We start from the raw sequence: 26,034 nt of genomic DNA on the forward strand, positions 1-26,034 counted from the left end.
TTTGGGCAAAACCCCTATGTTGTTGTCAAAAACAAAATCCTATATTCTGAAAAAAAAAAAATTACTTGATTTTTTTTTATCTTAATTTTACTCGTGTAAAATAAAATAAGTCAAAATAAGTTGAAACAAATAAACCCGACAAGACAAAATATCTAACATGATGCATCCAACCAATAAAATTTAATGCAAAGAAAAGGACAAACAATTAGTTAAACTTATTGATTTCACACTTCAAGAACATTCTTTCTCTCTGAACACCTGAAAACCCAATTAACACCCTAACTAGTCAACTGTTAATTAGGGGCATTTCCGTCATAAACAGCTCCTAATCACCACCTAAATCAAGCTTAATGTACTCTTAATCACAAACAAACAGTAATAATTATTGAACAGTAAACTAAATTAGTTAAATCCGTGAGTTCATCAACAACACCATCAACAACATCAAGAATCAAGTCACGTGGGCCCCACTTCCATGGAATTTTTGAAGTTTCAATTCAAGCAATTTTGATTCAGACAGATTTTCCCAGACAAACAAAGTTTTCGAAGTAGAGAGAGAAAGTAGTAGAGAGAGAAAGTAGTAGAGAGAGAAAGTGGGGTAAGAGAAAACAAGGAGAAGAAGAAGGTTTGTGTTGTGTGAGCTGAGAGCGGCCCTTTTGCTTTGCTTTTATTTTGCCCCTTTTTCAAAAAGCAAACATCTTTTCTTTCACACCCCTTCTTCAAACCCTATACATCCCTTCTCTCTCATAATCTTATTGGATTTTTTTTGCTAATTCAAGTTGAAGGTACCTGGTTGGATTTTGACTTTGGTGGGTAGAATCTCAAAAACCCAGAAAACCCCATTTTTTCTTCTGCATTCTCATGATCTGTAAGTTTCAAAATCCTTTCTTTTCCTTTTTAAGTTTGTTTTTTTGTTGAATTTATGCTGTTTGTCTCACTAGAAAAGGTAATTAGCTTAGGGTTTAAGCAGGTTTTCTTACATTGATTAAGAAATGTGACTACTTTATTGGGATTTCTGATGTTTGAATTTGGTATCAGCCTGAATTTCTTCAATTTAGATACTTGTAAAGCTGGGATTCATGCTTTTGGAGCTCTATTGAATTGGGTTTGTCTCATTAATTTGTGGGAAAAAGGGAAAGAAATGATGGGGGTAAATTGGGTGATGTTTGGGAATTGGGGTGGTTGTCTTTTTACTTTAGGGTTTGAGTTTGGTGAACTGAACATTGACCTACATTTTTAGAGCATTAGGTTAGGAAGTCCTTGTAATAATACATTTAGTTGGTTGTTTGCATAGTAACCAGCAATGGGTTTGCTGAGAGGGTTTTCATGTTGTTACTTGTTTTTGTGCTTGATGAACATCAGGATTGTTGTAATCCGGCACCATGACGAGGATGACTCGTGAATTTGTGACTATGCAAAAGGAGAATGTCCCAGCTGTTTCAGCGGACGTGACATTCCTGTCAAGCCGGTTTCCTAATTACAGGATTGGGGCTGATAATCAGGTTTTGGAGGTTAAGGACGAGCCTAAAATGGTATCAATGAAGGAGATTGTTGCCCGAGAAACTGCAATGTTGCTAGAACAGCAGAAACGCCTGTCAGTTCGTGATCTTGCTCACAAATTCGAGAAGGGATTGGCAGCTGCTGCTAAGTTGTCAGTAGAGGTTCAACATTGCTTTTATATACCTCTCATATTCTTGTCTTTTCCAGTTCTTTGTACCTTAAATGTTTGTTTGTATCAGTTGTTTAAATAAAGCTTCATATTCAATATTCAAAATGTAAAGATAATCAATTTAATTTACCTTTGCATCAACTCAGAAGTGAAGTTTCACAAAGATGGTAATCTATGATTTCAATATGGATTATGGACCTAAATTATGCTACTGGAATACAGGACAAACTCAAGGAAGCTGCTTCTTTGGAGAAACATGTTCTTTTGAGGAAGCTTAGAGATGCCTTGGAATCCTTAAGAGGTCGTGTGACTGGTAAAAACAAGGGTGATGTAGAGGAAGCCATTTCCATGGTAAGTCTGATCTAATAAGGCTCTTATGCTTGTACAGCTGTACTCCCTCCTCTTGCCTTTTAACTGTTCTATTCTACTGAAACGTAATTGCTTGTTCCAGTAAAAAATGATGTTACATTGTAGAGACAGGTTAGAAATCTTGCCTTTATGAAGCACCTTGAATAATTTGTATGGTTGCAGTAAGACAAAATTCAGACGTTTCAATTATCATTTCTTGGAAATAACTGCCCGGGAATATTGAGTGAGTTGTGCTAAGTAGCGGGGGGTATAATTACTTCTATCTCGAGATGGTTAACTTGTTAATGAGTTTTGTTCGTTACTCCTGAACACCTCAAGAATTGTGTACAAACTAGTAGGCTTTCTAGTAAACAGGTGCGATGTAACTGAGTTTATAAGGAGGATGAAATGGTTGACTAAAGTAAATCTTGATTGCAATCCAGAAGTAATTATATTCGTAGTTGGCTTACTTTTTGGTAAGAGTATATTTGAGGGAAGATCTGCATCATCTCACAAGTTCTGATGTATGCTACATTTTTGGCTTACCTGGCCTATTGTGAACCTTTGCTGGTCTAGGGCTGACTGATGTTCCTGAAAGTTCTCGTAAGAAATCAATTAGATACGGGCTAGTGATTTGCTTAACTGTTGCAATTCCTCTTAACCATGTAAGATTGTTGACTGCAAAAGAAGAAATGGATAGCACCAAATCATCCATCGTAGAAAGTGACGAACAAAATTGTTAGTTTGAATGCGGTTATTGCTTCAGTTGCTAGGAAACTGTTGTCAGTTGCAATAAATTAATTGCATTCCTTGTTTGAATAGTTGATATTTTGTGGAAAATGGAGGAAATTCAATGTGTCTTGAACTCAGTGGTGATTTAAATGCCTTGACAACACATAAAGCTGGCTGATGATGCAGCGAGCCTGCAAGAAACGAGCACTATGCTTCTCACACCTTCTTTCCCAATACAAAACAGGTTTTTCCAACTCGAATATCCAGAGTACTTGGTTTTCTTCATTGGAAAATAAGCAGGGACACTGCCTGACTCATCTCAGGCACGCACCACATATTTTGTTGTATTTTACCCCCTAGCATTTGGAGCATTTTAGCACCACAAGTGCGGTATCTTAGGACCAAACCGCAGACCTTCTGTTTGCAAAGTCCCAGTGATGCTGTTGATCTAAGTGTTCTTTGGTGATATAATGATTTGTGTTTATCGAGGAGAAACTGAAAATTATTGTGGAATCAGTGTCCATGAATGATAATGAGTGGATCTAGCATAACTCTGTGATAAAATGTTTTTGTTATAGAAAGGAATTGACATGTCAACCATCTGGAGTATAAGGAATCAGTAAAGATCTATTTTGCACCAATAAGTTGCATATTTTGTGTTAACTGAGCCTTTATCGTAACTCAGGTTGAGGCTTTAGCTGTTCAGTTAGCCAAAAGGGAAGGAGAATTACTTCATGAAAAGGAGGAGGTGAAAAGGCTAGCACACTTTTTGAAGCAGGTATGCTATCATATTCTAGAACTCGGTATTCTGAATACGAAAAGAGTTGTGGGTTTTTTGGATTTGCTAAATATTGTGTTCCACTTGTTTTTGTATGATGAGTTTATTCTTAAATCTTTTTTCTGAACAAACTTGAACTTGTGTTAATTTTCTTTTTCACAAAAAGAAGTATAGTCAACTAATGTGCTTAAAGTCCATTATATTTGTTGCTTGTCAATTAGGCATCTGAAGAAGCAAAAAGACTTGTTGAGGAGGAAAGATCTATTGCTCGCTCTGAAATCGAAAACGCAAGAGCAGCTGTTCAGCGTGTGGAAGAAGCCATTCAGGAACACGAGCAAATGTCCCGAGCTTCAGGAAAGCAGGTTGATAAAATGTTATTGGTTTCAATGCTCTAAATTCCCTCTTCACCCTTGTTGTCTATGGCGTTGGGTTGAGGGATTTTTACATTTATCCAACGTAGGAGTAGTGTACTATTACGTAGCTGTGATCTCACACCTCATCTTCTTTGGCATGGTTAACTCTCTCCTCAAATTGGCGCTGACGTAGCATTGAGCATTTTCACTGTGTATTCCTCTGTATCATTTGTTTGAGGGGTTTTAGGGGATATTTTTAATTGAGCTAGACCTGTTAAGCATCTTTATTACGTTGACATAATTCAATTTATGAGCCATTAGGAATCATAGTGGTGTGTGTTTATGCTGCTAGCCTGCTAGAAACTTTTTTCTCTTCTCTAAAATTTCCATGTGCATGATCAGGACTATGAAGAATTAATGAAGGAAGTTCAAGAGGCTAGACGCATCAAAATGCTCCATCAGCCTAGCAAGGTTAGTGTTCTTGAACATTTCTGCTTATACCTGTAAATTTGCAGTCTTTTTAGCCTTCTTTTTATGTCCTACATATGTTTGTTATATGTCATATATAATTATATAAACATCTGGCTTTTTAAAGGGAATAAACTCATCCTTAGTTGTCATTTTATATCCATTTAAATTTGGAAAAATGCAACAATATTTTAGGTAAATCTACTAAACCATGGTTCAGTGCATTTGTGCATGTGATTATGCTCTATCCCTTTATAAGAGTAATTATTTTTGACCATATTAAAGATCCCTTGTACACTAAAACGTTATTTGACTAGTACTCCGTATATCTGTGCATTGTAAATTGTTTCTGTGCTTAAATTGGAATGGCGGAATGATACAAAATGGGTATCTTGCCAAGTAGAAACTATATTGTTTATGGATTGTGACTTCAACTATCATCTTGTACTGCATAAAGTTTTGATCATTTTACATGACAATGGACATATCGATTGCCACGTAACACATATAACCACTGTTTTGGTTATGGGATTCTATGTGGCATACCATTCCCTTTCATTTGTCTTCCCATTGCTAGTGATGATCAATAAGCCCTTGAAATTAAGACTAACAGAGCCTTCACATTTAGTTACTCCCTCCGTCCCAAATTAATCGTTACACTTACCTTTGCACAAAGTTTTAGGTGATAAGTGGTTGTTTGGTTATCAATTGTTTTTTTATTGAAAAAGTAGATGGGATAGGAGTTATTGGGGTATTTTTTTAATTGAATGAGAGAGGGTGTGGGGACAAAAAAAAAATAGTGGGAAGAAAGAGACAATATAATAATTGTGGGGTCATTCCTAATTTAGAAGTGTAACAACTAATTTGGGACGGACGAAAAAGGAAAGTAATTGACAACTAATCTGGGACGGAGGGAGTAATTGACAATGCCTTCATGCATGTATGCCCACTATGCCTGAACACTTGGCTATTTGTCTATGTAATGGTTGCTTCTTTATATTGATTGTATATTATTGTATCCTTATGGGTGAACTGAAATAACTCTATCAATCATCACCTTTTGCAGGTAATGGACATGGAATATGAACTTCGAGCATTAAGAACTCAACTCGTGGAAAAGTCTAAGCATTCTATTCTCCTTCAAAAGGAGGTATTATTATAGTGTTCTTTTTCTCGTGTTATCTTCCCATTTCGGAATGTGTATGACACCTTATTACTTGATTCAATCAAAGTAATATGCAATTTAGATTGCACTTGCTTTTCTTACAGTTGTGGGTTTTGTGTCTGGTTTCTGTTTTCTGGTGGAGTTAGTACTCATAGACTATATTCGGCAGTAATGCTGTCAAGTGGACTTCTGTTAGTTACTTCTTTATTGCTATATATTGGACCTTTGATATTATTCAGGATCTAAGTATAGGAGGAACTCTAATGGTGGTCACAACCTGTTTATGTTCTCTGTCATAATATTTTATTTTTCTACTTTTTGCAGCTGATAATGAAAAAAAAGAACGAGGATGAACTGGCCCATTTATATGAAATCGAAGGGCAAGAGCTGTTAGGGTCTTTTTTGCGGGTCAAAAAACGTTCCGATGAGGCTAAAGAGCTCTTTGAATGCTCAATTCAGTGGTACAGGATAACGTCTGATAGTGAGAAAAAGGAGCTTATATCAGGTACCAATTGGTAGCATGTTGTAGATGAGCAGTGATAGACTGATAGGTTTATCTTGCTTCTTTTTGTCTATTTGCCACTCGTGTCATTTCTTATCATAAGATTTGACCCTTTTGCATATCTTTGAGATAAACATATTGTTTCTCATTGTAGAAAAAGAAAACACTTGCTCTATTGCTTCAATGATTATACTCATGTTATGCTATACTTTGATTGATTCCATGCTCCATTTACTGTTTTGGGAGATTTGTGGGTCAGTGGGTGCTAATGTAAATTTCAGTTTTTAGAACACATAAACAACCAACTCGAGAAACTGACCATCTCTGAACTCCCCTTCCTAACCCTCTTTTTTTTTTTTAAATGTGTGTATGTTTTCCTTTTAATCCTTCCTAGTTTTTAGGGTTTTATTTGGGGTGGGTGTGTATTGTATTTTCAATTCAATAGTATTGAGGGTAATTCAGAACTCAAGAACCAAAAGTTGGAGAAGATTGATCACAGCTTTTCTTTCTTGTTAACTGGATTTATTGTTGAATGTTATATCAGGGGCCAATAAACAAATTTACGCACCGGAGCCATTTGATGTTGGAAGAACCTTGCACGCAGAAATCACCTTCGACGGTGGAAAAGCCATGGTGTCCACCACCGGTCCAATTGATCCTGGTTAGTCCATGATCCCGAATAATTGTATTTTTTGAACCCGACTTGCTGATGGAGTTCATTAATTACATTTCTTAGTCAAGTCTTGTAGAAAACCAAAAGGTACAATTCTAAATATGAATGCATTTTTTGCTTATCAGCACCAGGTTTGGGAAGCTATGTTGAGGCTCTTGTTCGTAGACATGATACGGAATTCAATGTAAGTTGCTTCCATGCACATCAAATTGAAATATCGAGTCACCTCTTAGGCAGTTTTGTATGTACTTTAAATTTCAAAACTTCCATATTTTATCTGTTTCTTTCTGTCAATAAATCATTGCAAAGTTAATGATAAGAATTAAGAACCTATCCTTTCATTCATCCCCCCCCCCCCCCCCCCCCAAAAAAAAGAAAAAAAAAGATGGTTGTGGGCTAGACCGGGCTGTGCTTTGGGCTGACCCCACGTGCCTTGGGCCTGAATAGGGACGACCTGGGTCGAAATTTTTAAAAGTGCGGCCCAAACCCACATGCCCTCGTGTCGGGCCGTTCCATCATGCCTAAGCCTAATTTCACTCAAATCATCGTGATTTGTCATGCTTTTCCCCAAAAAAATGTGGCCCGGGCCCACTTCTTCGTGCTTGTTTTGGCCTGTCGGGTTGTGTCCTGCCTCAGCCCGGTCCAGTGCATCTTTACACCCCCCCTCCCTTTTCAAGTATAGAGCTACACACTTTTTTGTTTCAGAAATTAGAAGGATTAAGGACAAACAAGTCCCTTTTCAAGGACTATTCTATGATTGCGAACTTGGGTTTTCGGATTTTGTCATTTGATTTCAATATTATTTATTTAACAGGTAGTAATCACTCAGATGAATGGCGTAGATCAACCATCACAATCCATCCATGCTCTGCATATTAGAAAGATGAGGATGAAGCTTTGTAAGGGCAAGACAACAATCGCCAAAGAGTACTATTCCTCTGCAATGCAGGTGCACTTAACAAACTCTCAACTAAGGTTTCCTAGTAAATTTTCTTATAACTAAGAAGTGAGTACGTTATTGTCTAAAATATGATTGCATCTATTTCCAATGAAGTCGAAAGTTCTTTCTTCATTGACTTTTGAATTATACAAGACTTCTTGTTCATTTTGGAAGTAGCAAACCTCTGTTGTAATCAAAGGTCTTTTGAAACACTTCGTTCTCTTTTAGTTGCATAGTTACTATTTTTGGTAACTTTTGCTACCCAATTTTACCAAAATAGCATAACTTGTTCTCATTAACCTACCCACTTACACTACTCATATCTAAAAGTGGGGTCAGCCAAGTATGTAAATTCCCTTGTATCCACTTGAAATTGAAAAATCAAGGTGAACAGTAAACGTTGCAGCTATTTCGAACAGAGGAAGTACTTTGTCTTTTTTCGAACGGGTGTAATTTGTTTTTATTTCTGTTTTCTTCAGCTTTGTGGGGTTAGAGGTGGTGGAAACGCAGCAGCACAGGCAGTATTCTTCCAAGCAAAGCCGGGTTTGAGCTTCATTATAGCATTTGAATCAGAAAGGGATAGAAATGCCGCGATTATGCTTGCCAGGAGGTTTGCTTTCGACTGTAACGTAAGTTAAATCTTCTAGTCATATTATATTCATCATGAACCATGAACTTAGGCTCCGTTTGGTTTGGGTAAAACGTTTTCAGTGTAAAATAATTTTTTCCATGGAAAAATACAATTCCAAACTAATTTTCCTTTGTTTGGTTCCTTACAAAAAAAATTACTCCGTAATAGAAAAAGGAAAATGGGAGAATATAGGTGAAGATTGATGGGAAGAAGGAAGGTGGAGGTAAGGAGGAAAGATGGAAAAGTGGTTTCCCTTCCTTTCAAATGGAAAACGTTTTTTCCACCTTTGAAGGAGTTATGGAAAATTGTTTTCCATCCGTTGTCAAACCAAACAACGTAAATCCCAAACCTTTAAAATGTATGCATTGAAAATACTATGCTTATCAATAGTGTTTTGGGTGTTAAAACCTTGAAATTCACTATTCACAAGGGATTGAAAATTGAAACCATTCCCTTTAGAAGCTCTATATTGACATTTGCAAAGGTCTTGAGTTCATACCCCCTAACTTACATATTCTTCTTCCTCTTTCCCCAAACCTTTAAACTTACAAAATTGTTCTACGAGTTGACATTATTGGAATAACGAGTTGACATTATTTTAAATAGCAGGGTATTTCAATTGTGACTATTATTAGTAACTAAGTTACATTCTACATTCGTTAAATTAATTCTTAATTACTTAATTAGGCAACATAATTACCCAACTTATTTTGCAAATTGATCCAACAACTAGTTGATTGAAAAGGGGAAAATCATTTTCCATGAAAACGTTTTACACCCTACCAAACGGAGCCGAACTAAAACTATGCTAGAAAATTCACGTTTGGCAAATTCTAAACAAGTTTGTGTCTTTTTATTGGCAGATTATGCTTGCTGGTCCTGGTGATAGAGCGCCCTAATCTCTCGGTTAAATGTATATTATCAAAGATCAGGAACGTGTCGTGTATATTACTCCGTAAGTTTGTACTAATAGAGAGGTTTTAGAAGAGGGCTTCGACAATGTCGCTGTGTAACGTATTATCTAGTGTGCAACCACCCCACCATCTTCTCTTCCTAACCACAGAGGCATCCATTTTTTTTTTCTGGGTTTGCCATTTTATCTGGTTTATTCATTGGAATCACCCTGAGTTGTATTTTTTTTTATTAGAATGTCTTTTTTGTCATTTTTTTTTGTATCCCTGTAAAAGAGATTAAGGCAGGGCTTGACTAGCCTCTGATTGATTTATTTATTTGCTCATTTGGGAGTGGTTTTGTTGATTTACTTATATAGAAAAGAAAAGAAAAAAAAGAGAAAGTTTAACTTTCATTCTTTTGTATACTATTTCATTTTGGTTTATTTTTTAAAAATGGCTTTGTTTATTTTGTTTTGCGCGTCACGAAGGCATCACAAATTACAAACGGAAGAGCTAAACTCACACATGTGATCTATCGTACATAAGCCCTTAATCTTTGCCACTAAATAGACTCCAAATAAATGTTACCTCTATACAAGTAGGTTTTATCAATGTAACCAAAAAATTATTACAAACTCCAAATCAAAAGTTTATAACTAATCATATCCAAAAAATAATTGTAGGGTTTGGTTTGAAATGGAAATTACAATGTTGAGTTGTATTGTAAACATTCACCCAAATTTAAAACTATAATCAAATAATCAAGCATAATCCCTATTTACATCCAAGGTACAAACTTAGCTTCTTTGTCCCTTTTTTTTATTTTTTCAAAGAGAAATAACTGGTTGTACCCTTTTTTTTAAGGAAAATAGCCGGTTGTACCTTGTAAAGTACTCCCTCCGTCCCATAATATAGTGCCCGTTTGACTAATATAGTACATTATTTTTTTTATTTTTTTTTGCATTGCTTTTGGAATCATTTGGTGCTTCCATATACCTTGTTGTATGATGAAGGTGAAGACTCCCCTATTTTCGTATAATTTATTTTATTTTTGTGTGTTTTTTATTGAATTTGTTTTCTTTGGATGTGTGAGGAATCTTTTTAGGTGTGTTTGGTATTCTCCATTTCTCCTCCTCTCTTCTTTGTTTTCAGGTTCGTGGACAAACTGCCAAGCAAATTCAATCCAGGTCTCTCTACCTAAACCTACTTTGATGTTTCAGTTTTCTTTCTTATCCAATTTGTTTCATTTTCTAAGTTGATTATTAATCATGGGGTATTATAAAGTTTTCATCTTTTTAATCTAATTATTGCACTATGTTACTCAATCTTAATTGATTGTTAGAGGATTCATATATCCATCTTGTAGTTAATTGAGTGATAAAATCCAGTAGAAAATCAGATTCATGAATTGATTATATTTACTACTCCGTACAATATTGTATACATCGGGTGTATATTATAGGAATCCGTATGTACAATAAGCTTAATCACCCCAAATTACGTAAAATTCAATTTCGCAATTTTTTCAACTGTGTGTAAGGCTGTGAGCCAATTTGGGCAAATTGAAAGCTGATCTTAAATGCAGTTAGTCACATAGAATCCTGAAATTTTGGTGATTAAATTTCTTAAAATGAAAGAAATATACAACCTCTAAGCTCAGTGTTATGTTACTCGGACTCGGGTACCCATGTCAAACACGGGTTCGTGTCTGCTGTTTTGTGAAAAAATTCCATGGTTTTGGTCTAAAATGAAGTGTTCGGTGTCCAAAACTCCAAACCCGTGTCCAATTATCGAGGAGCCGACATGGGTACTTAAGATAAACTGAAGAGTCCAAGTACCATAGGCTTATTTTTTAGGATAATCTTTTGAATATCATTAGTAGAGAATATGCATGAGAATAAGCTTAAATTTTCCAGAAATTAGAAAGTTGTTTGCTATACCAAACCTGAACTTGATTTCTTCATAGGTGAAAAACGCGAAAATCAAGCTTTTCTGATGTCTGAGGAGGACAAAACTCTTATCGAAATACTCGAGGAGAACAACCCAATTGACATTATAAAGTACATAAACTTTGTACGTGCTCCAAAATGTGGCGCTATAGCGACTTTCTCTGGTACAACGCGTGACACTTTTGATGGAAAAGCCGTTGTAGAACTGAGATACGAAGCATATGTTCCTATGGCAATCCGCTGTATCAAGTCCATATGTACTTCAGCTCGGGAAACATGGAATCTGAACTTAATTGCCGTGGCTCACTGTCTCGGTCCTGTTCCTGTTGGTGGAACAAGCGTTTTTATTGCCACGTCATCAGTTCATCGGGTTGATGCATTGGATGCGTGTCAGTACTTGATTGATGAATTGAAGGCAACGGTGCCAATTTGGAAGAAGGAAGTTTATGCAAATGGTGAGGTTTGGAAGGAGAATTCGGAGTTTTTGGAGAGGAGGACTGAAATTGGTGAGAACTTCCAGCCCGGCCCGTTTAATTCCAGCCGGCCTCGGGCCAGCCCTAAGCCTGGCCCGTTGAACAGGTCTAGTGAGAAGAAGGGTTGTTGTGGTAACAAGGTTAGGGTGGATGAAGAAAGAAGTAACAAGAAAAATGATGATAATACAGGAATACACCAGTAGAAATGTCACTTAGCAATTATTTTCTTGAACTGATTTAATCAGTAACTATTGATATGATCAATAAATTAATTTCTTTCTGGAATCTTTCGTTGTTGGCTTCTCTTATGTTTCATCTTTGTGGTGATTGATTTGTGCGAGATCCAAGTTTACTTCCTGATAAAATGAATGCGGAAGTCAGCCTAAATTTGTCAGAAATTAGGAAATTGTTTGCACAAAGCTGAATAATCTGATATCAATAAATTTCTTTCTTTCTGGAGTCATTTGTTGTTGGTTTTCTCTTATGTTTCATTTTTCGTTGTGATTGATTTGATACTATATAATGTAAACACGGCGAGATCCAAGTTTCGTTCCTGATAGAATGAAAGCAGAAGTCAGCCTAAATTTGTCAGAAATCAGAACATTGTTTGCACAAAGCAAAACTAGTTAGTTTCCTTCCTAATAGAATGCAAAAGATCTGCGAGATTTGAAAGAAACCAGAACATAAATGTGAGAGATTCAAGTTAGAAAATTGAGTTTGATCCTGATAGAATGCAGAAATCAGTCATAAACTTGTCAGAAATCAGAAAATTGTTTGCACATAGCTGAACTAGTTAGTTTCCTCCTGATAAATGCAGAACATAAAAGCTGCAATAGGGTTTTACATGCCAAAATCCATTCATCATTATCCAGCAAACTTTGTACGTGCGAATTTCAAGCTCTTTCAAATGTCTGAGGAAAAAACACTTATCGAAATACTCGAGGAGAACAACCCAATTGACATAGTTAAGTACATGAACTTTGTACGTGCTCCTGAATGTGGCGCTATAGCGACTTTTTCTGGTACAACGCGTGACACATTTGACGGAAAAACCGTTGTAACACTAAGATACGAAGCATATGTTCCTATGGCAATCCGCTGTATCAAATCCATATGTACTTCAGCTCGAGAAATATGGAATTTAAACTTAATTGTTGTGGCTCACTGTTTAGGCCCTGTCCCCGTTGGTGAAACAAGCGTTTTTATTGCCACGTCATCTGTTCATCGGGTTGATGCATTAGATGCTTGTCAGTACTTGATTGATGAACTTAAGGCAACAGTACCAATTTGGAAGAAGGAAGTTTATGCAAATGGTGAGGTTTGGAAGGAGAATTCGGAGTTCTTGGAGAGGAGGTCCGAGCTTAGTGAGAACTTCCGGCCCCGCCCGTTGAACAGGTCTAGTGAGAAGAAGGGTTGTTGTGGTACCAAGGTTAGGGTGGATGAAGAAAGAAGTAACAAGAAAAGTAATGAAAATACAGGAATAAACCAGTAGAGATATCACTTGGAAGTTGTTTTCTTGAAGAAATGAAGAAATTTAATCAGTAAGTTTTTGTTTCGCAAGGTAAGACAAATTCAGTTGTAAACTTGTACTATACTCTATTGATCTGATCAATAAATTTCTTTCTTCTTGGAATCATTATGTTGTTGGTTTCTCTTATGGTTCACTTTTGTTGTGATTGATTTGATGTTATAATGGAAACACAACTCCAAGTTTAGAAAATTGAGTTGATCCTGATAGAATGCAGAAGTCAGCCTAAATTTGTCAGAAAATAGAAAATTGTTTGCACAAAGAAAAATAATGGTGATACAGGAATACAAATTCAGATGTATAAGTTCTTTTCTTGAACCAATTTGATCTTTAAGTTCTTGTTTCACAAGGTAAGACTCAGATGTAAACTTGTACTATACTCTATTGATCTGATCAATAAATTTCTTTATGGAATCATTTTGTTGTTGAACTAGTTTCGTTCCTGATAAATGAATGCAGAAGTCAGCCTAAATTTGTCAGAAATTAGAAAATTGTTTGCACAAAGCTGAACTAGTTTAGTTTCCTTCCTGATAAAATGCAAAAGATCTGTGAGATGCGAAAGAAACCATTACATAAATTCGAGATCCAAGTTAAAAAACTGAGTTGATCCTGATAGAATGAATGCAGAAGTCAGCCTAAATGTAGAAGTCAAGTCTAAATTTGTCAGAAATTAGAAATTTGTTTGCACAAAAGCTGAACTAGTTTTTCTTCCTGATAGAATGCAAAAGGTCTGCAAAATGTGAAAGAAACCATTACATAAAAGCTGCAATAGGATTTTACATGCCGAAATCCATTTCATGATCCAGATACATTGTCAAAAACATTCAGAATCTAGATACAATAATAAGCCCTAATTTGCAAGCCTGAATGACACTACTAACATAAAAGCTGTGATAGGTTTTACACAGAAAACCATTAATTTGCATACAATAAGCCACTAATTTGCAAGCCCTACCGATGATCATGATATACCATGATCTGATTACTACTGTCCAACAAAAGAACATTTAAATCAACTTCCAACAAAAGAACACAATCAGAATCGAAACAATCCATCTCACTGCCTGTTCAGAACTTCAGATGTATACAGGTGGAAGCAGAGAAACAGCACTCCTGTCAACACTCGAAAACTTCCGAAGAACTCCTTTTAGTTTGTTTTCTTTGGCGGCTATTTGAAATTTGATTAACATCTTTGCACATTCCCTGCAGAAAAGAGCAACAGCAGCAGAACTCAGTCAGAAAAAAGGTCTAAAACATCATATAAACTGAAAAAAGAATGCTCAAAATACAAGAGCAGTAATAAATTTACATGAGTTGTTCTTCTGAGTAGCCTGTATAGTGCTGAAGTGTTTCATTCCAAATACGAATTCTTCCCAAATTATGAAGAGCAGCATAAACAGAAGCAGCAGCGATTAGAGACGGGGGAAATGAGACTACTAACTGATACTGCATCAGACCATTTTCTGCCAAGTAAAAGGCCATGTTTTCCATCTGCAATGCCAGAAAAATGACACAATTTTTAGTAAGTTTTCTTTTATAATAATGTCAATATTTGCATCCCTATGTAAGTAAATGTGTAGTTACCTCTTTATCGGAAGGAATGGTAGCTTTGATGAACCTAACAAGGAAGACATAAGGAGTAGCAACTGTGAGATTCCACTCTAACTTCCCTAATATCTCTTTCTCCATGGAAAGGATTTGTTCTTGGGTATATGCATTATCAGAAATAGACATGAAATCATTCACCTGCAAGAATATTCATCATTAACAACAAGCATATACATGGACAGTATCATTAAGGCCCATTTGGTTTGGTGTAAAACCTTTTTAGTGAAAAATGATTTTCCAAGGAAAACATTTTCTAAGGGAAAACACAATTCCAAACTAGTTTTCCTTTGTTTGGTTCCTTGAAAGAAAATAGGAGAAGATGGTAAAGATTGGGGGGAAGAAGGGAGAGGGAGGTAAAGAGGAAAGGTAGAAAGTGGTTTTGATGGAGAAGGTTTTTCCACCTTTAAGGGAGTTACGGAAAATTGTTTTCATTCCTTGCCAACCAAACAACGTAAAATGATTGAAAAGGGGAAAATTATTTTCCATGAAAACGTTTTACACCCTACCAAACGGAGCCTAAAAGACCGACAAGAAAAGGGGTCGAAAATATCACCTCAGGTGCCCAAATCTCTTCATATTTACAGGCTAACAGCATTGAACTGAGGCCTACCAACTGAAGTTCCTTCCTCGAAACAACCTTTGTACAAAGATACCTATCCACTAGGTCTATAGTCAGGTAAAGAGTTTCAGGCAGAAGTTCAAACTTGTTATGAACTTCAACCAGCCAATCAATGAGAATCATCCTCATCTTTTCATTAATATGGTGCTGCAACGACATATAATCAATCAAACGGTACTCGTTTTCTGTGATCCTGTAAAACTTGTATATTTCTTCCACATATTCAACTACTGCTAACTCATTATCAGCATCTGCAGCATCAATGTCAGCCACCAGCTCTCTAGGCCTAGTTGTAAGTCCACAAGCTGCCTGTAAAATCACCCCAATTTTCAGAAATGACAGAAAAAATTAGACAGAATTCAGAACAAATTTCTACATGATCACTACACAAGCTGCCTGTAAAATCACCCAATTTTGAGTACCAGAAATGACCAAAAACATTAGACAGAACTCAGAACAATTTTCTATATGATCACTACTGAAGCTGCCTGTAAAATCACCCAATTTTGAGTACCAGAAATGACAGAAAACATTCGACAGAGAATTCAGAACAATTTTATATATGATCACTACACAAGCTGCCTGTAAAATCAATCACCCAATTTTCAGCACCAGAAATGACCTAAAACATTAGACAGAATAATTTAGAACAATTTTCTACATGATCACTACACAAGCTGCATGTAAATCACCCAATTTCCAGCACTAGAAATGACAGAAAACATTAGACAGAATTCATAACAATTTTCTATATAAGAAATGACTGAAAACATTAAACAGAAAACAACTTTTTATAAGATCACTACAAAATCACCCAATTTTCAGCATTATAAATGACTGAAAACATTACACAGAACAACTCAGAACAACTTTTTATAAGATCACTACAAAATCACCCAATTTACAGCATTAGAAATGACTGAAAACATTAAACAGAACAATTCAGAACAACTTTTTATATGATCATTACCTTGCTTCTGGCTGTCAGTACTGAAGTAAGACTGTATTTCTTCTTCCTTGAACTTCTTTTACCACTAAGAACCCTTTTCTTTTTTAGTAGCCTTTTATCATCAACTTCTTCTTCTTCATCAGAGCTTATTATAATAACTGTTTCGGGTTTTGGCTTGTATGTAACCTTCTTCTGCGCTCGCGCCTCGTGTTCTCTTACCATTCCTTCTTCTGCCTTCTTCTTCTTTTCTGCTGCTCCTTCATCAGGTACAAGTGATAATGCTCCTAGACTCCTGAAACAATTGATTAATTATATGAGAAAAAAGCACTTATGATTGTAATTAAGATAGCTAAAACACAATTAAAAGAGGGAGATTATTACTTGATAATTGGAACATTCTGGAATTTAACTGTATTCCCAATTTCTTGAAGAGGTCTACGATTTCCAGCTTCTTTCTTCTGCTTCTGTTCTTCTGAATTTCACCAAAAAGATTAAAAAAAATCCCCCAGAAGTTAGAAAATCGATATTGGAAATCCGAAACACGGAATATAACATGGGAAAGATCCTCAATACGAGTTCAAAATCCCAAAAACGAGTACAAGAATCAGATAATACGGGAGTAAAAACCCTAATTAAAGCTCAATTAGTAAGGTTTAACTTTCCAATAATAATACGGAATAAGACTTCCCCAAGAAGCTTCTAATTAATCCATCTAATTCCAAGTATTAATACAATTAAACTGATGCATCTTGGATTATAATTACTTAATTAATTAAACAAGGAGTAATTAGAAAAATCAAAAGTTGGATTTTGGGATAAAACCCAATATCATTCCATTTGTTGGTACACAATTCATCAATGATAGAACAAGAACACAAATTTCTGGGAAAATTGAATATTTTTTTCAGAAAGCAGAGGAATTAATTGGTACCCAGTAATCTAGATTGAATTCAATGAATTAAAATCAAACAAATCTTTACCAAATTAAGAGAAAAACAGAGGAATTGAAATACCCAATAAACCAATGATGATAAATAAATAAAAATATGACAAGAGCACGAGTTTCTGGGATAATTGAATCTTTTTTCGGAAAACAGAGGAATTAATTGGTACTCAGACTGAGTTCAATGAACTTAAAATCATACCAAATCGAAAAGAAAAAACCAGAGGAATTAATTAATACCTAACGAATCAATGATGACCTTATTAAACTTATGTACCTAAATAAGATAACTATTTGTCAAGTTAATAAAGGGGAAAAGAAATCAAATGCCCAAAAAAAAATTCCCAATAATTTCGAAGAAAAAACCAATTAAATTCAGAAATGAAAAAATTATACCAGGAGCTTTAATGGGGAGATGAGGAGGGAGACCAAATTAATAAAGGGGAAAAGAAATCAAATGCCCAGAAAATATTTCCAAATAATTTCAAAGAAAAAATCAATTAAATTCAGAAATGAAAATTTATACCAGGAGCTTTAATAGGAAGATGAGGAGGAAGACCAACTCTGGAATCCATATCAAGAGATTGTCCAAAAACGCCACCAATACTTGAAATTAGCGACGATAAAAAGCTATGGAGACGGCTATTATTGCCTGTATCTCCTTCTTCTTCCTTTTCCCAAGCCACCGCGAATTAACTTTCTGTTAATGTTTTTCTCTCTTGAATTGTATTGAATTGAATTGAATTTCTGGGTTTCTCTGCAATTTGTTGAAGAAGAATCGGGTTTTGCTGAAGGAAGGAGAAGAAGATGATGAGTGGAAGTAAAGGTGGTGTTCTGCTTTTTGTGGGGGAGACTGAAGAGGGAAAAACGCTCCAACGGTATTCTTTGTTTGTTTTGAATCTCCACCGTTGGATGACTTTGTGTTAAATCACAGCCGTTGGATGCCTTTGTGTTATCATCTAACGGATGGGAAGTTTAAGGTTTTTGAGAAGTGGGAAAAAAAAAAAGTTACCGTTTGGGATTTTCGTTTTGCCTTTCAAATTTATGGTTCAAAAATTATTTCCATGTTGGTATATTCTGATGGGTTAATAAGGGGTTTTTTATTTTTTTATTTTACTTTTTTTAATGGCATTATGGAGCTCTTAATATTTGTATTTGGTGTATGAGTATGCATTCTGAACCACTTTTTGCTGTATTTAATTTGACTCGAGAAATAAAGTATTTAAATTTTGAGTTACGATTTCTTATGGAAATCGATCAAAGTAAATCTCACATTTCTATAATAGTCTAATACGTGTTATTGTGTTACATACTTACATTTCATGTAGTCATGAAATATGCTTCCTCCTTTTAATAATTATCCTTTTAGTTTCATAACCTATGAAATCGGTAACATTCCGTACTCGATATTACTTGTATTTGTTTAAAAAGGAAGTCACATAAGACAATGATTTATATAAGACTCGATGTAACCATCGCTATGAAAATTCAATGTCTAATTTTTTTACACGATCATGAAACCTATATAGTATAGTGAGTAACATTCAAATGCGTGCGTAGTATTTACTATTTAGCACATAGCTTAATACTTATGCATTTGAATTTTACTCTCCTTACTATAGAGGCTTTGTGCTCGTGTCAACAATTAATTATTTGGTCTTAATTTAACTTTTGATTTGTGTCGAATTATCGCATCGGGTTAAATTTTGCTAGATTCATATCAACTCAAAGAAAAGCAACGAGGTTACGAGGTATCAGTTGTGTTGTTAAATCAAGTCATCAGTCGGTTACAGATCGAGTATAATCGGCTCGAAATATTCTGATACTGTTTTGTGTTGTATCATTGTGCTCATAGGAATTGAATGTGTGAATTTCTTATTCGGGGCAGCTTTAATGTTTGTCGGATATCGAACGGATTAGATCAGGCTTTGACAACGTCGTGACAGTATATTTTATCATTATCCAAAACCAAAACTTGTAGCTTGCCAAGCAAGCTGGACTTTGGAAGACATGGGCTATGGATTGGGCTTTGGGCCCAGTCTAGCCCATTATTGGTCTTTTATGAATTTGTCTGAACATAGTCTTCAAACTCTCAAATCTCAATGGGGGTGGGGACAAGCACAAGAATGGAGTTGCCTAGGAACCTTTCTCCCCACACTTTCATTTGTCGTCTACAAGAAGAGTCACATGCACTTGTTTTTTGAGCTATCATAGAGTCACGTGCCTTTTTCACGCATAATCATGTTTCTTGTTTTTTTTTTTTTTTTTTTTTTTTTTTTCCGGTGATCAAAATTCGGTCGGGACAGGCTTTAACCCAAAAAATTCAAGCTCAAATTTATAAATTTGGTATGGGCTTTTCGAGTCGGGTTTTAGTCTAAAAATGCATATATTAGGCTGTCCAAACCCACACTTTTTTGGGCCGGTTTGGGTCAAGCCAACAGGTCAGGCTATATTCGATCAGGTCTAGCTCGGGGATATATTAGTTCCATTTAGTCTGGCGGAAAACGATTCTAATGGAAGATACAGTGCCGAACTATTTTTCCTTTGTTTGGTTCCTTATAAGAAATCCATAGAAAAAAGTAAAGTAAAAGTTGATAGCTGAAGATTGATGGGAGAGAAAGGCAAAGGAGAAAATGTGAGAGAGGTTCCTTCATTTCAAATGGAAAATATTTTCCCTCATTAGGATAATTGTTGGAAAATTTGTTTACACCCTTGCCAAAATAAACAATGGAAAACCATGTACCAAGAAAACGTTTTACACAAAACCAAATACTTCCATACTACAGAATATGTAAAAAAAATTGTCCTCTATCAAACCATAGTAATAATATGTATCCACTTATACTACTCCGCTCCATATTAATAACGTCCCTAGTCTTAGGGCCAGCGCGATAGCTTATGTCATTACTATAACATAAATAAATTATGCTTAAAAAAAATTAAAAAACTTTAATCTTAATACTTTTGTTTAAATAATTTTTAAACGTTTAAATAATGTTAATAATAGTACACGGTCCAAAATTATAATTTGAAGTATGTGATTAATTTTGGGCATGGATAAAAATGACAGATAAGAAGGCACTTCTTTTTTTCTTCTAGTATGCTGCTTTTTTACGCAAAGTGTTACTACAATTATTGTTTTCAGTAGCTTCTTTCGGCTCATTATTAAGTTTTCACTTTGACTTCAAAAAAGATTCTCATTTTTTTTTTGGAAAATTTGGTAATATTAATCCAACCTTTGACCGATTTTCTTTTATTAAGCCCACCTACGACATATTTTTTAATAATCCCACCTTTATTACCCAACAACTTTTATTGGGCCCAACAGGTCATAAAACTGTTGTAAGCGGCATTATTTCTCTACATGGCAGTACTCTCTCTCGATATATTCAGTCATCGTCATCAATTCATCACCATCTCGTTGAATTTTTCACCGATTACCGGCCACTTAAGCCCAATAAAAGTCGTCGGGTAGTAAAGGTGGGATTATTAAAAAATATGTCGTAGGTGGGATTAATAAAAGAAAATCGGCCAAAGGTTGGATTAATATTACCAAATTTTCCTTTTTTTTTGGGGGGGTTTAAGTAAATAAATAAATACAGTATGTACTCCGTACAACGTATGCAATTAATCCTCCGACTAATCAAAGTAAATCCAAACGAAATTATACATTGACATGAATCTAATTGTTTAAGTAAATAAATACAGTATGTACTCCGTACAATTGTTTAAAATATAATTAATACTACGCCAAATACACGATTATTTTGCTTCGTATATGTAAATATCATTGTTACGGTTTGAATTATCATTATTTTAGATTAATTCCTTAATACAATACTATGTAGCTCGTACGTAATGGTTTATTTCAGATATGAATTTTTACTGTCCTTATAATAACTGGCTTAATTGAAGTATTTGGTGGAGAGGATGCATGTTGTGATGTGTTTAGTGTGAGCAAACACATCACAACGCAAACATGCGCCATTTCTTTTTTAAAAAGTATCATTCATTAAAAAAGAGTACCATTTCGTTAAACAGAGTACCATTTCGATAAAAATATGTACCATTTCGTTAAAAATAGTACTATTTCATTAAAACAAAGTACCATTTCGATTAAAAGATGTACCATTCATTGAGTTTTTTTTATTGTTATGATAACAGACCGGGGTTTTTACTTACTCTGCTTGCATCGGATGCATCATACATGTGATATGGATTTGGCTGAGTTGTCAACAAATAAAATCTTCATACGGAGTACTCCCTCCGTCCCTTAATACTCGCACCGGTTTGACCGGTGCGGAGTTTAAGACATTTGGATTGACTTATTAATTTAATGGGTGTTTGTTGATAGTGGGGTATTTTTTTAATATAGTTAGTGGGAAATGTGTAAGGGGTGGAGAGTGGTGAGTGAGGGGTGTTGATTTTTAAATGATTTTTTGTAGGAAATAGGGGTGTAGGTGGGGTAGTAGTAGGTAAGTGTGAGAAATAATATAATATTGATAAAGATTTCCATTTATAGAAACGGTGCAAGTATTAAGGGACGACCCGAAAAAAAAAGCGGTGCAAGTATTAAGGGACGGAGGGAGTACTTCTTAATAAAATACTATAATTGGAATATTATACATTAAAATACTATGGACCAGTATATACGAAGTAACGTTTGGTCAAGCCCTTAAAAAATAGCGGTGACCAAAGTTTTCTTTTTTATTAAATAAACATCAAATTTGACTAATATCATTTGTTATACAAAGTATATGCTTTATTTTTGAGGAAAGTATAAACTATAAAGTATATACTTTAATAACCAATAATACAAAATTACAAATGGCCTTAACTTTTATTAATATAAATAAAAACAATATTCTTATACTCCATATTTTATTTCATACGTATAAATGATTGGAAAAGAAGTGTTTAATTAACTAATTGTGCATGCATGCAATGCAAGATATGTTATTGAATCAATATTTAAAATCATGCATGGCTCCCACTTAATTAAGCACCGTCTTAATTAACAAGAGTAGTACTTTGAAAAAAGGTTACTTATTGAAGAGGGATATGTCTTAATTGATTATATTCAATTACTTGTACATAAAGTGAAGAAATATGTACAATAAATTGTAGGAAAGATGTAGAGTGTCTAATCTTGCCAACATCTCCAAACTTTTAAGTTTTAGAGAAATTACATGGCGAGTTATATTCACGGTTTGTTTAAATTTGAACTTCGAGCTACAAATAAATATAGAACGCACATAACTTAGGAGACAACAATAACTACGGAGTATTATGTACTATGGAGTACGTAGATACAAATAGACCAAGCAAATACAAACTAATTCATACGGAGTAGCTATATAAGTCCAATAAGTTGAGTAAAGCTGGATTTATGACTAGATAGACTACTTAACTTCTTTTATACGTAGTATGTACCAGACTATTACGTCACTATAAGTTGAGTAAAGAATAGGGAGTACAACCTTTAGGTAATCTCTATCACATTACTACGTCGAGTAAGGAAGTATACTTACTAAATTTGAATAAAAGTGAAAGAGAACTAACTTACTTTGTAAAATTTAATAATTCGATCATAATTTTTTGTCCAGATCGAATATTACCCTATTCATAAAGTGTTTTCATAATATTGATGAAGTAACATACATTTTTACGCTTATTGTACATTAAGATTCAAATCCAAACCTCTCGATCATTCTCCATTTGAATAAATCTCATACGCCATAATCTTTGTTGGAAAAATTGTGTTTCAATTGTTCATCATCCTTTGAGTTTGTTAGACAACATGTACAAAGATTTTACAAAATAAAAAGTTGCTTAAAAATTCTCAATAATTAAAAAAAGATTGTTACCTCTGGAAAAAAAATATATATTCCGTACTTTAATAGACAAAAATCGGAAATCTCTCCTACCCTATTGTAAAATTTTTATACGTACCTTATATACTTTCACCCATATACTGTATTTAAATTCGAGTATTTATATAGTCTTACTAAATACTCCCCCGTCTCTTTTTGTTTTTTACGTTTGGTATTTTGCACGCGTTTTAACGAGTGTATTGAGATTCTTCTTAGTTTTTATGTAAACGAGGAAAATTACGTTTATTTATAATGTTTTCACTCTTATCAAAATTCTGATATTGGGAAAATGATAAAAAGTTAATGTCATAATGGAAAAGTGTGAGAGATTAAATGATCCAATGAATTTAATTGGTCAAAATAATAATTGGACACAAATTTTGATAGAATATTAAATCATTTATGTGATAATATAAAAAAAAATGTAAAGAACATTTTGAAACACCCAAAAAAGAAAACGTAAAAAACAAAAAGAGACGGAGGGAGTACATCGTATATAAAATTAAAATTCAAAATTCACCTCCCCCAACTTTATTTATTTTTTCCTCTCACACATTTTTTCCAAACTAAAGAAGAAAAAAAAAAGCAACCCCTAACTAATTATAGAACGTTACAAGTAAAAAGGAAAAAAATGGCACTCCTCCTATAATCCACACAACTCACGATTCCCAAGACAAACAAACAAACAACCACCTATAAATAATCACCACACTTTCCCTTTTCCCCTCACCCAATTACACTCCACCCCAATCGAATCCAATTCCCCATCTTCATCTTCCCCAGAAAAGCTTCATCTTCTCTCTCCTCCGCCCAACAATGGCGGCAGTAGAGAGAGAAAGAGAAAGCTGCAACTCACGCCATTTCTCTCTTCTAATGAAATCCTGCTGCCCGAACCCCACTAACCCTTCTCACTCCATTATAATACCTTTATCTTCTTCTAATAATAGTAATAATAATAAAATTTCCAGTAAAGTGATTATTAAAACCTCCATTTCTTCCCTCCCTGATGACATCCTCTACGAGATTCTAGCTCGAGTACCGATTTCTTCTCTGCCATCGATTACCGCCGTGTGCCGTCGGTGGGGCCACCTTGTTAGCTCGCCGTCTTTTTGTGTCCTCCGTCGGCACCACCGCCTCCTCCACAGTACGATATTCGCGTTTTCGACGTCGACCGTTTCGACGCTTCGTCCTTTTGTCGACGTTAATTGGAAGCTCCCCTCGGAAAACGACGCCGTTTTGGGGAGTCTGCATTTTCAGTTTCACACGGATTTCTCCCACGCGCGGTTAGCTGTTGTTGGAAGGAAGGTGTATATCATCACCCGGTCTAGCGCGTTGGTTTTTGACCCGTGGACCGGGTTGGTGAAGACCCGGTCTGGCCCGTTGTTTCCGAGGAAACGGTTCGCTGCTGCGGCAGTTTGTGGGAGAATCTACGTGGCAGGAGGTTCGTTGAGAGCATCTGACGTGGAAGAGTACGACCCCCACGCGGATGAGTGGCGCGTGGTTGCACAAGCGCCGAGGAGGAGGTACGGCTGTGTCGGTGTTGGGGTAGATGGCGTGTTCTACATCATCGGAGGGCTGATGATTGGTGGCGCGTCGGATACACGCGCGGCGGAGGCGCGTGTTTGTGCTAGCTCGATGGACTTGTACGATGTTTCGGCACGTGGGTGGTTGAGGAGCCGGGCGGTTCCGGGAGGCGGGTGTGTCGTGGCGGCTTGCGGGGCGGAGGGTTGTGTTTACGTGCTGGCGAGCCACGCGGTGGAGTTGTCGTTTTGGCGGTTCAACGGGCGGAGGAAGGGCGGCGAGGGGGGCGGTGGTGCGTTCGGAGAGTGGTGTAGGATGAGGAGTCCGCCGCTACCGGCGCAAGTTAGGCTCGACGGGACCGTGAAGTTCAGCTGCGTCGGGGTGGAGGATAAGGTGGTGTTGATCCAAGTGATGGGGTGTATAGATGATTTGTTGAGGAGGAGTGGGAGGAATGTGAGAGGATACAAAGAAGGGATTGTATTGATTTTTGATTGTGTGAGTGAAGAGTGGAATAGAGGGCCTGATTTGCCTGAATTGGTTCAAAGGGCAGCTTGTGTTTGTGTTGATTGTTAAATTCTTTGCAAAATTATGTAATGATTAAACTTGTGTCGGATTAAATTATTATTTTATAAAAATTCAAATGCGAATAATGTTATTTAAATCGTACGTGCTCTCATTTTTAACCACTTGCCGAAGATATTATTAGCAGTACTAAATTATTCATGATCATTTTAGGAATTTTGGTAAAATTGGTGGAACCACAAGGTGGATGTCACTATTGTTTTTCCAATCAAAAGGAGTTTGGAACTTTATTTAGTGTAATAATTCAGTTATGTATAGGTTATTTGTTACTAAGTATTTCCATAAATAAGTTTTTGGTATGAAATGTTACAATTTTGTGGTACTACTAGGGGTGTTAATGAGCCGAGCCTGCTCGTGAACTACTCGATGCTCGGCTCGGCAAAGCTCGGTCAAAGCTCGGTCAAAGCTCGGCTCGAGTGGGCTCGACTCGAGTTCGAGTTCGGCTCGAGATCTTAACGAGCCAAGCCCGAGCTATCCATGGCTCGGCTCGAAAGCTCGTAAACAAGCTCGACTTTGTTTATAGTGTAAAAATATTTTGTGACTTAGAGTCCCACATCGGTGGATATACATATGTTGAAAAGTTTTGTGGAATATATAAGGCACCTTTATCATAAGTCATAACACAATTTTTAATAGATGAGTGACTCATTTATTATACTACGGTCTACATGTGAGTATAATGTTAATTGATACAACTCGGTAACCACAACCTTAATTAAGCTCTCTCACTAATATTCTACCATTTTCTTAGACGCCCATTTTTTGTCTCTTCATTTTTTGCACTTCATTTTCTATCCCTTCATCCGACCTAACTCTATCCTCCACCAATTCGCTTGA

At 35.7% G+C, this 26,034-nt stretch overlaps 5 protein-coding genes across 6 annotated transcripts; 4 read left to right on the forward strand and 1 right to left on the reverse strand.

Annotated features, from left to right (window-relative positions):
- The first annotated feature begins 432 nt into the window (after nt 1-432).
- On the forward strand, nt 433-9,565 carry LOC110783350 (stomatal closure-related actin-binding protein 1). The gene is made up of 13 exons (XM_021987681.2): nt 433-868; nt 1,363-1,661; nt 1,892-2,020; nt 3,435-3,527; nt 3,749-3,889; nt 4,283-4,351; nt 5,415-5,498; nt 5,838-6,018; nt 6,560-6,676; nt 6,814-6,872; nt 7,503-7,637; nt 8,108-8,257; nt 9,123-9,565. The coding sequence occupies exons 2-13, from the start codon at nt 1,383-1,385 to the stop codon at nt 9,156-9,158; spliced, it is 1,473 nt and encodes a 490-aa protein (XP_021843373.1). The 5' UTR covers nt 433-868; nt 1,363-1,382; the 3' UTR covers nt 9,159-9,565.
- A 506-nt stretch (nt 9,566-10,071) lies between these two features.
- Nucleotides 10,072-11,859, forward strand: LOC110783351 (molybdopterin synthase catalytic subunit). Of its 2 annotated transcripts, XM_056842948.1 has the most exons (3): nt 10,072-10,165; nt 10,305-10,339; nt 11,119-11,859. In XM_056842948.1, the coding sequence occupies exon 3, from the start codon at nt 11,148-11,150 to the stop codon at nt 11,775-11,777; it is 630 nt and encodes a 209-aa protein (XP_056698926.1). In that variant the 5' UTR covers nt 10,072-10,165; nt 10,305-10,339; nt 11,119-11,147; the 3' UTR covers nt 11,778-11,859. The 2 variants fall into 2 exon arrangements, with proteins under 2 accessions (XP_056698926.1, XP_021843374.1); XM_021987682.2 differs by lacking the exon at nt 10,072-10,165 and having other exon boundaries at nt 10,180-10,339.
- Nucleotides 11,860-12,001: 142 nt separating this feature from the next.
- LOC110783243 (molybdopterin synthase catalytic subunit-like) lies at nt 12,002-13,195 on the forward strand. Its single transcript, XM_021987552.2, has one exon. It carries the CDS (start codon nt 12,386-12,388, stop codon nt 13,064-13,066), a length of 681 nt encoding a protein of 226 aa, XP_021843244.2. The 5' UTR covers nt 12,002-12,385; the 3' UTR covers nt 13,067-13,195.
- A 638-nt stretch (nt 13,196-13,833) lies between these two features.
- On the reverse strand, nt 13,834-18,053 carry LOC110783352 (G2/mitotic-specific cyclin S13-7-like). Its single transcript, XM_021987683.2, has 7 exons — nt 17,748-18,053; nt 16,660-16,750; nt 16,300-16,570; nt 15,264-15,638; nt 14,687-14,848; nt 14,412-14,593; nt 13,834-14,305 (listed from the first exon to the last, which is right to left on the reverse strand). Exons 1-7 carry the CDS (start codon nt 17,794-17,796, stop codon nt 14,179-14,181), a joined length of 1,257 nt encoding a protein of 418 aa, XP_021843375.1. The 5' UTR covers nt 17,797-18,053; the 3' UTR covers nt 13,834-14,178.
- A 5,429-nt stretch (nt 18,054-23,482) lies between these two features.
- LOC110783353 (F-box/kelch-repeat protein At5g26960) lies at nt 23,483-25,276 on the forward strand. Its single transcript, XM_021987684.2, has one exon. It carries the CDS (start codon nt 23,911-23,913, stop codon nt 25,186-25,188), a length of 1,278 nt encoding a protein of 425 aa, XP_021843376.1. The 5' UTR covers nt 23,483-23,910; the 3' UTR covers nt 25,189-25,276.
- The last annotated feature ends 758 nt before the right edge of the window (nt 25,277-26,034 follow it).

Source organism: Spinacia oleracea, chromosome 4 (assembly GCF_020520425.1).
Source record: "Spinacia oleracea cultivar Varoflay chromosome 4, BTI_SOV_V1, whole genome shotgun sequence".
Taxonomy (NCBI): Eukaryota; Viridiplantae; Streptophyta; class Magnoliopsida; order Caryophyllales; family Amaranthaceae; genus Spinacia; species Spinacia oleracea.

Coding starts and splice junctions, on each gene's coding strand:
- LOC110783350 (XM_021987681.2), top strand. CDS start 1,383: ATGACGAGGATGACTCGTGAATTTGTGACTATGCAAAAGGAGAATGTC. Junction 3,528..3,748: donor TAGCACACTTTTTGAAGCAG/GTATGCTATCAT, acceptor CTTGTCAATTAG/GCATCTGAAGAAGCAAAAAG. Junction 6,873..7,502: donor GACATGATACGGAATTCAAT/GTAAGTTGCTTC, acceptor TTTATTTAACAG/GTAGTAATCACTCAGATGAA.
- LOC110783351 (XM_056842948.1), top strand. CDS start 11,148: ATGTCTGAGGAGGACAAAACTCTTATCGAAATACTCGAGGAGAACAAC.
- LOC110783243 (XM_021987552.2), top strand. CDS start 12,386: ATGCAGAACATAAAAGCTGCAATAGGGTTTTACATGCCAAAATCCATT.
- LOC110783352 (XM_021987683.2), bottom strand. CDS start 17,796: ATGGATTCCAGAGTTGGTCTTCCTCCTCATCTTCCTATTAAAGCTCCT. Junction 16,571..16,659: donor CAGAATGTTCCAATTATCAA/GTAATAATCTCC, acceptor CAATTGTTTCAG/GAGTCTAGGAGCATTATCAC. Junction 14,594..14,686: donor CCATTCCTTCCGATAAAGAG/GTAACTACACAT, acceptor CTGGCATTGCAG/ATGGAAAACATGGCCTTTTA.
- LOC110783353 (XM_021987684.2), top strand. CDS start 23,911: ATGGCGGCAGTAGAGAGAGAAAGAGAAAGCTGCAACTCACGCCATTTC.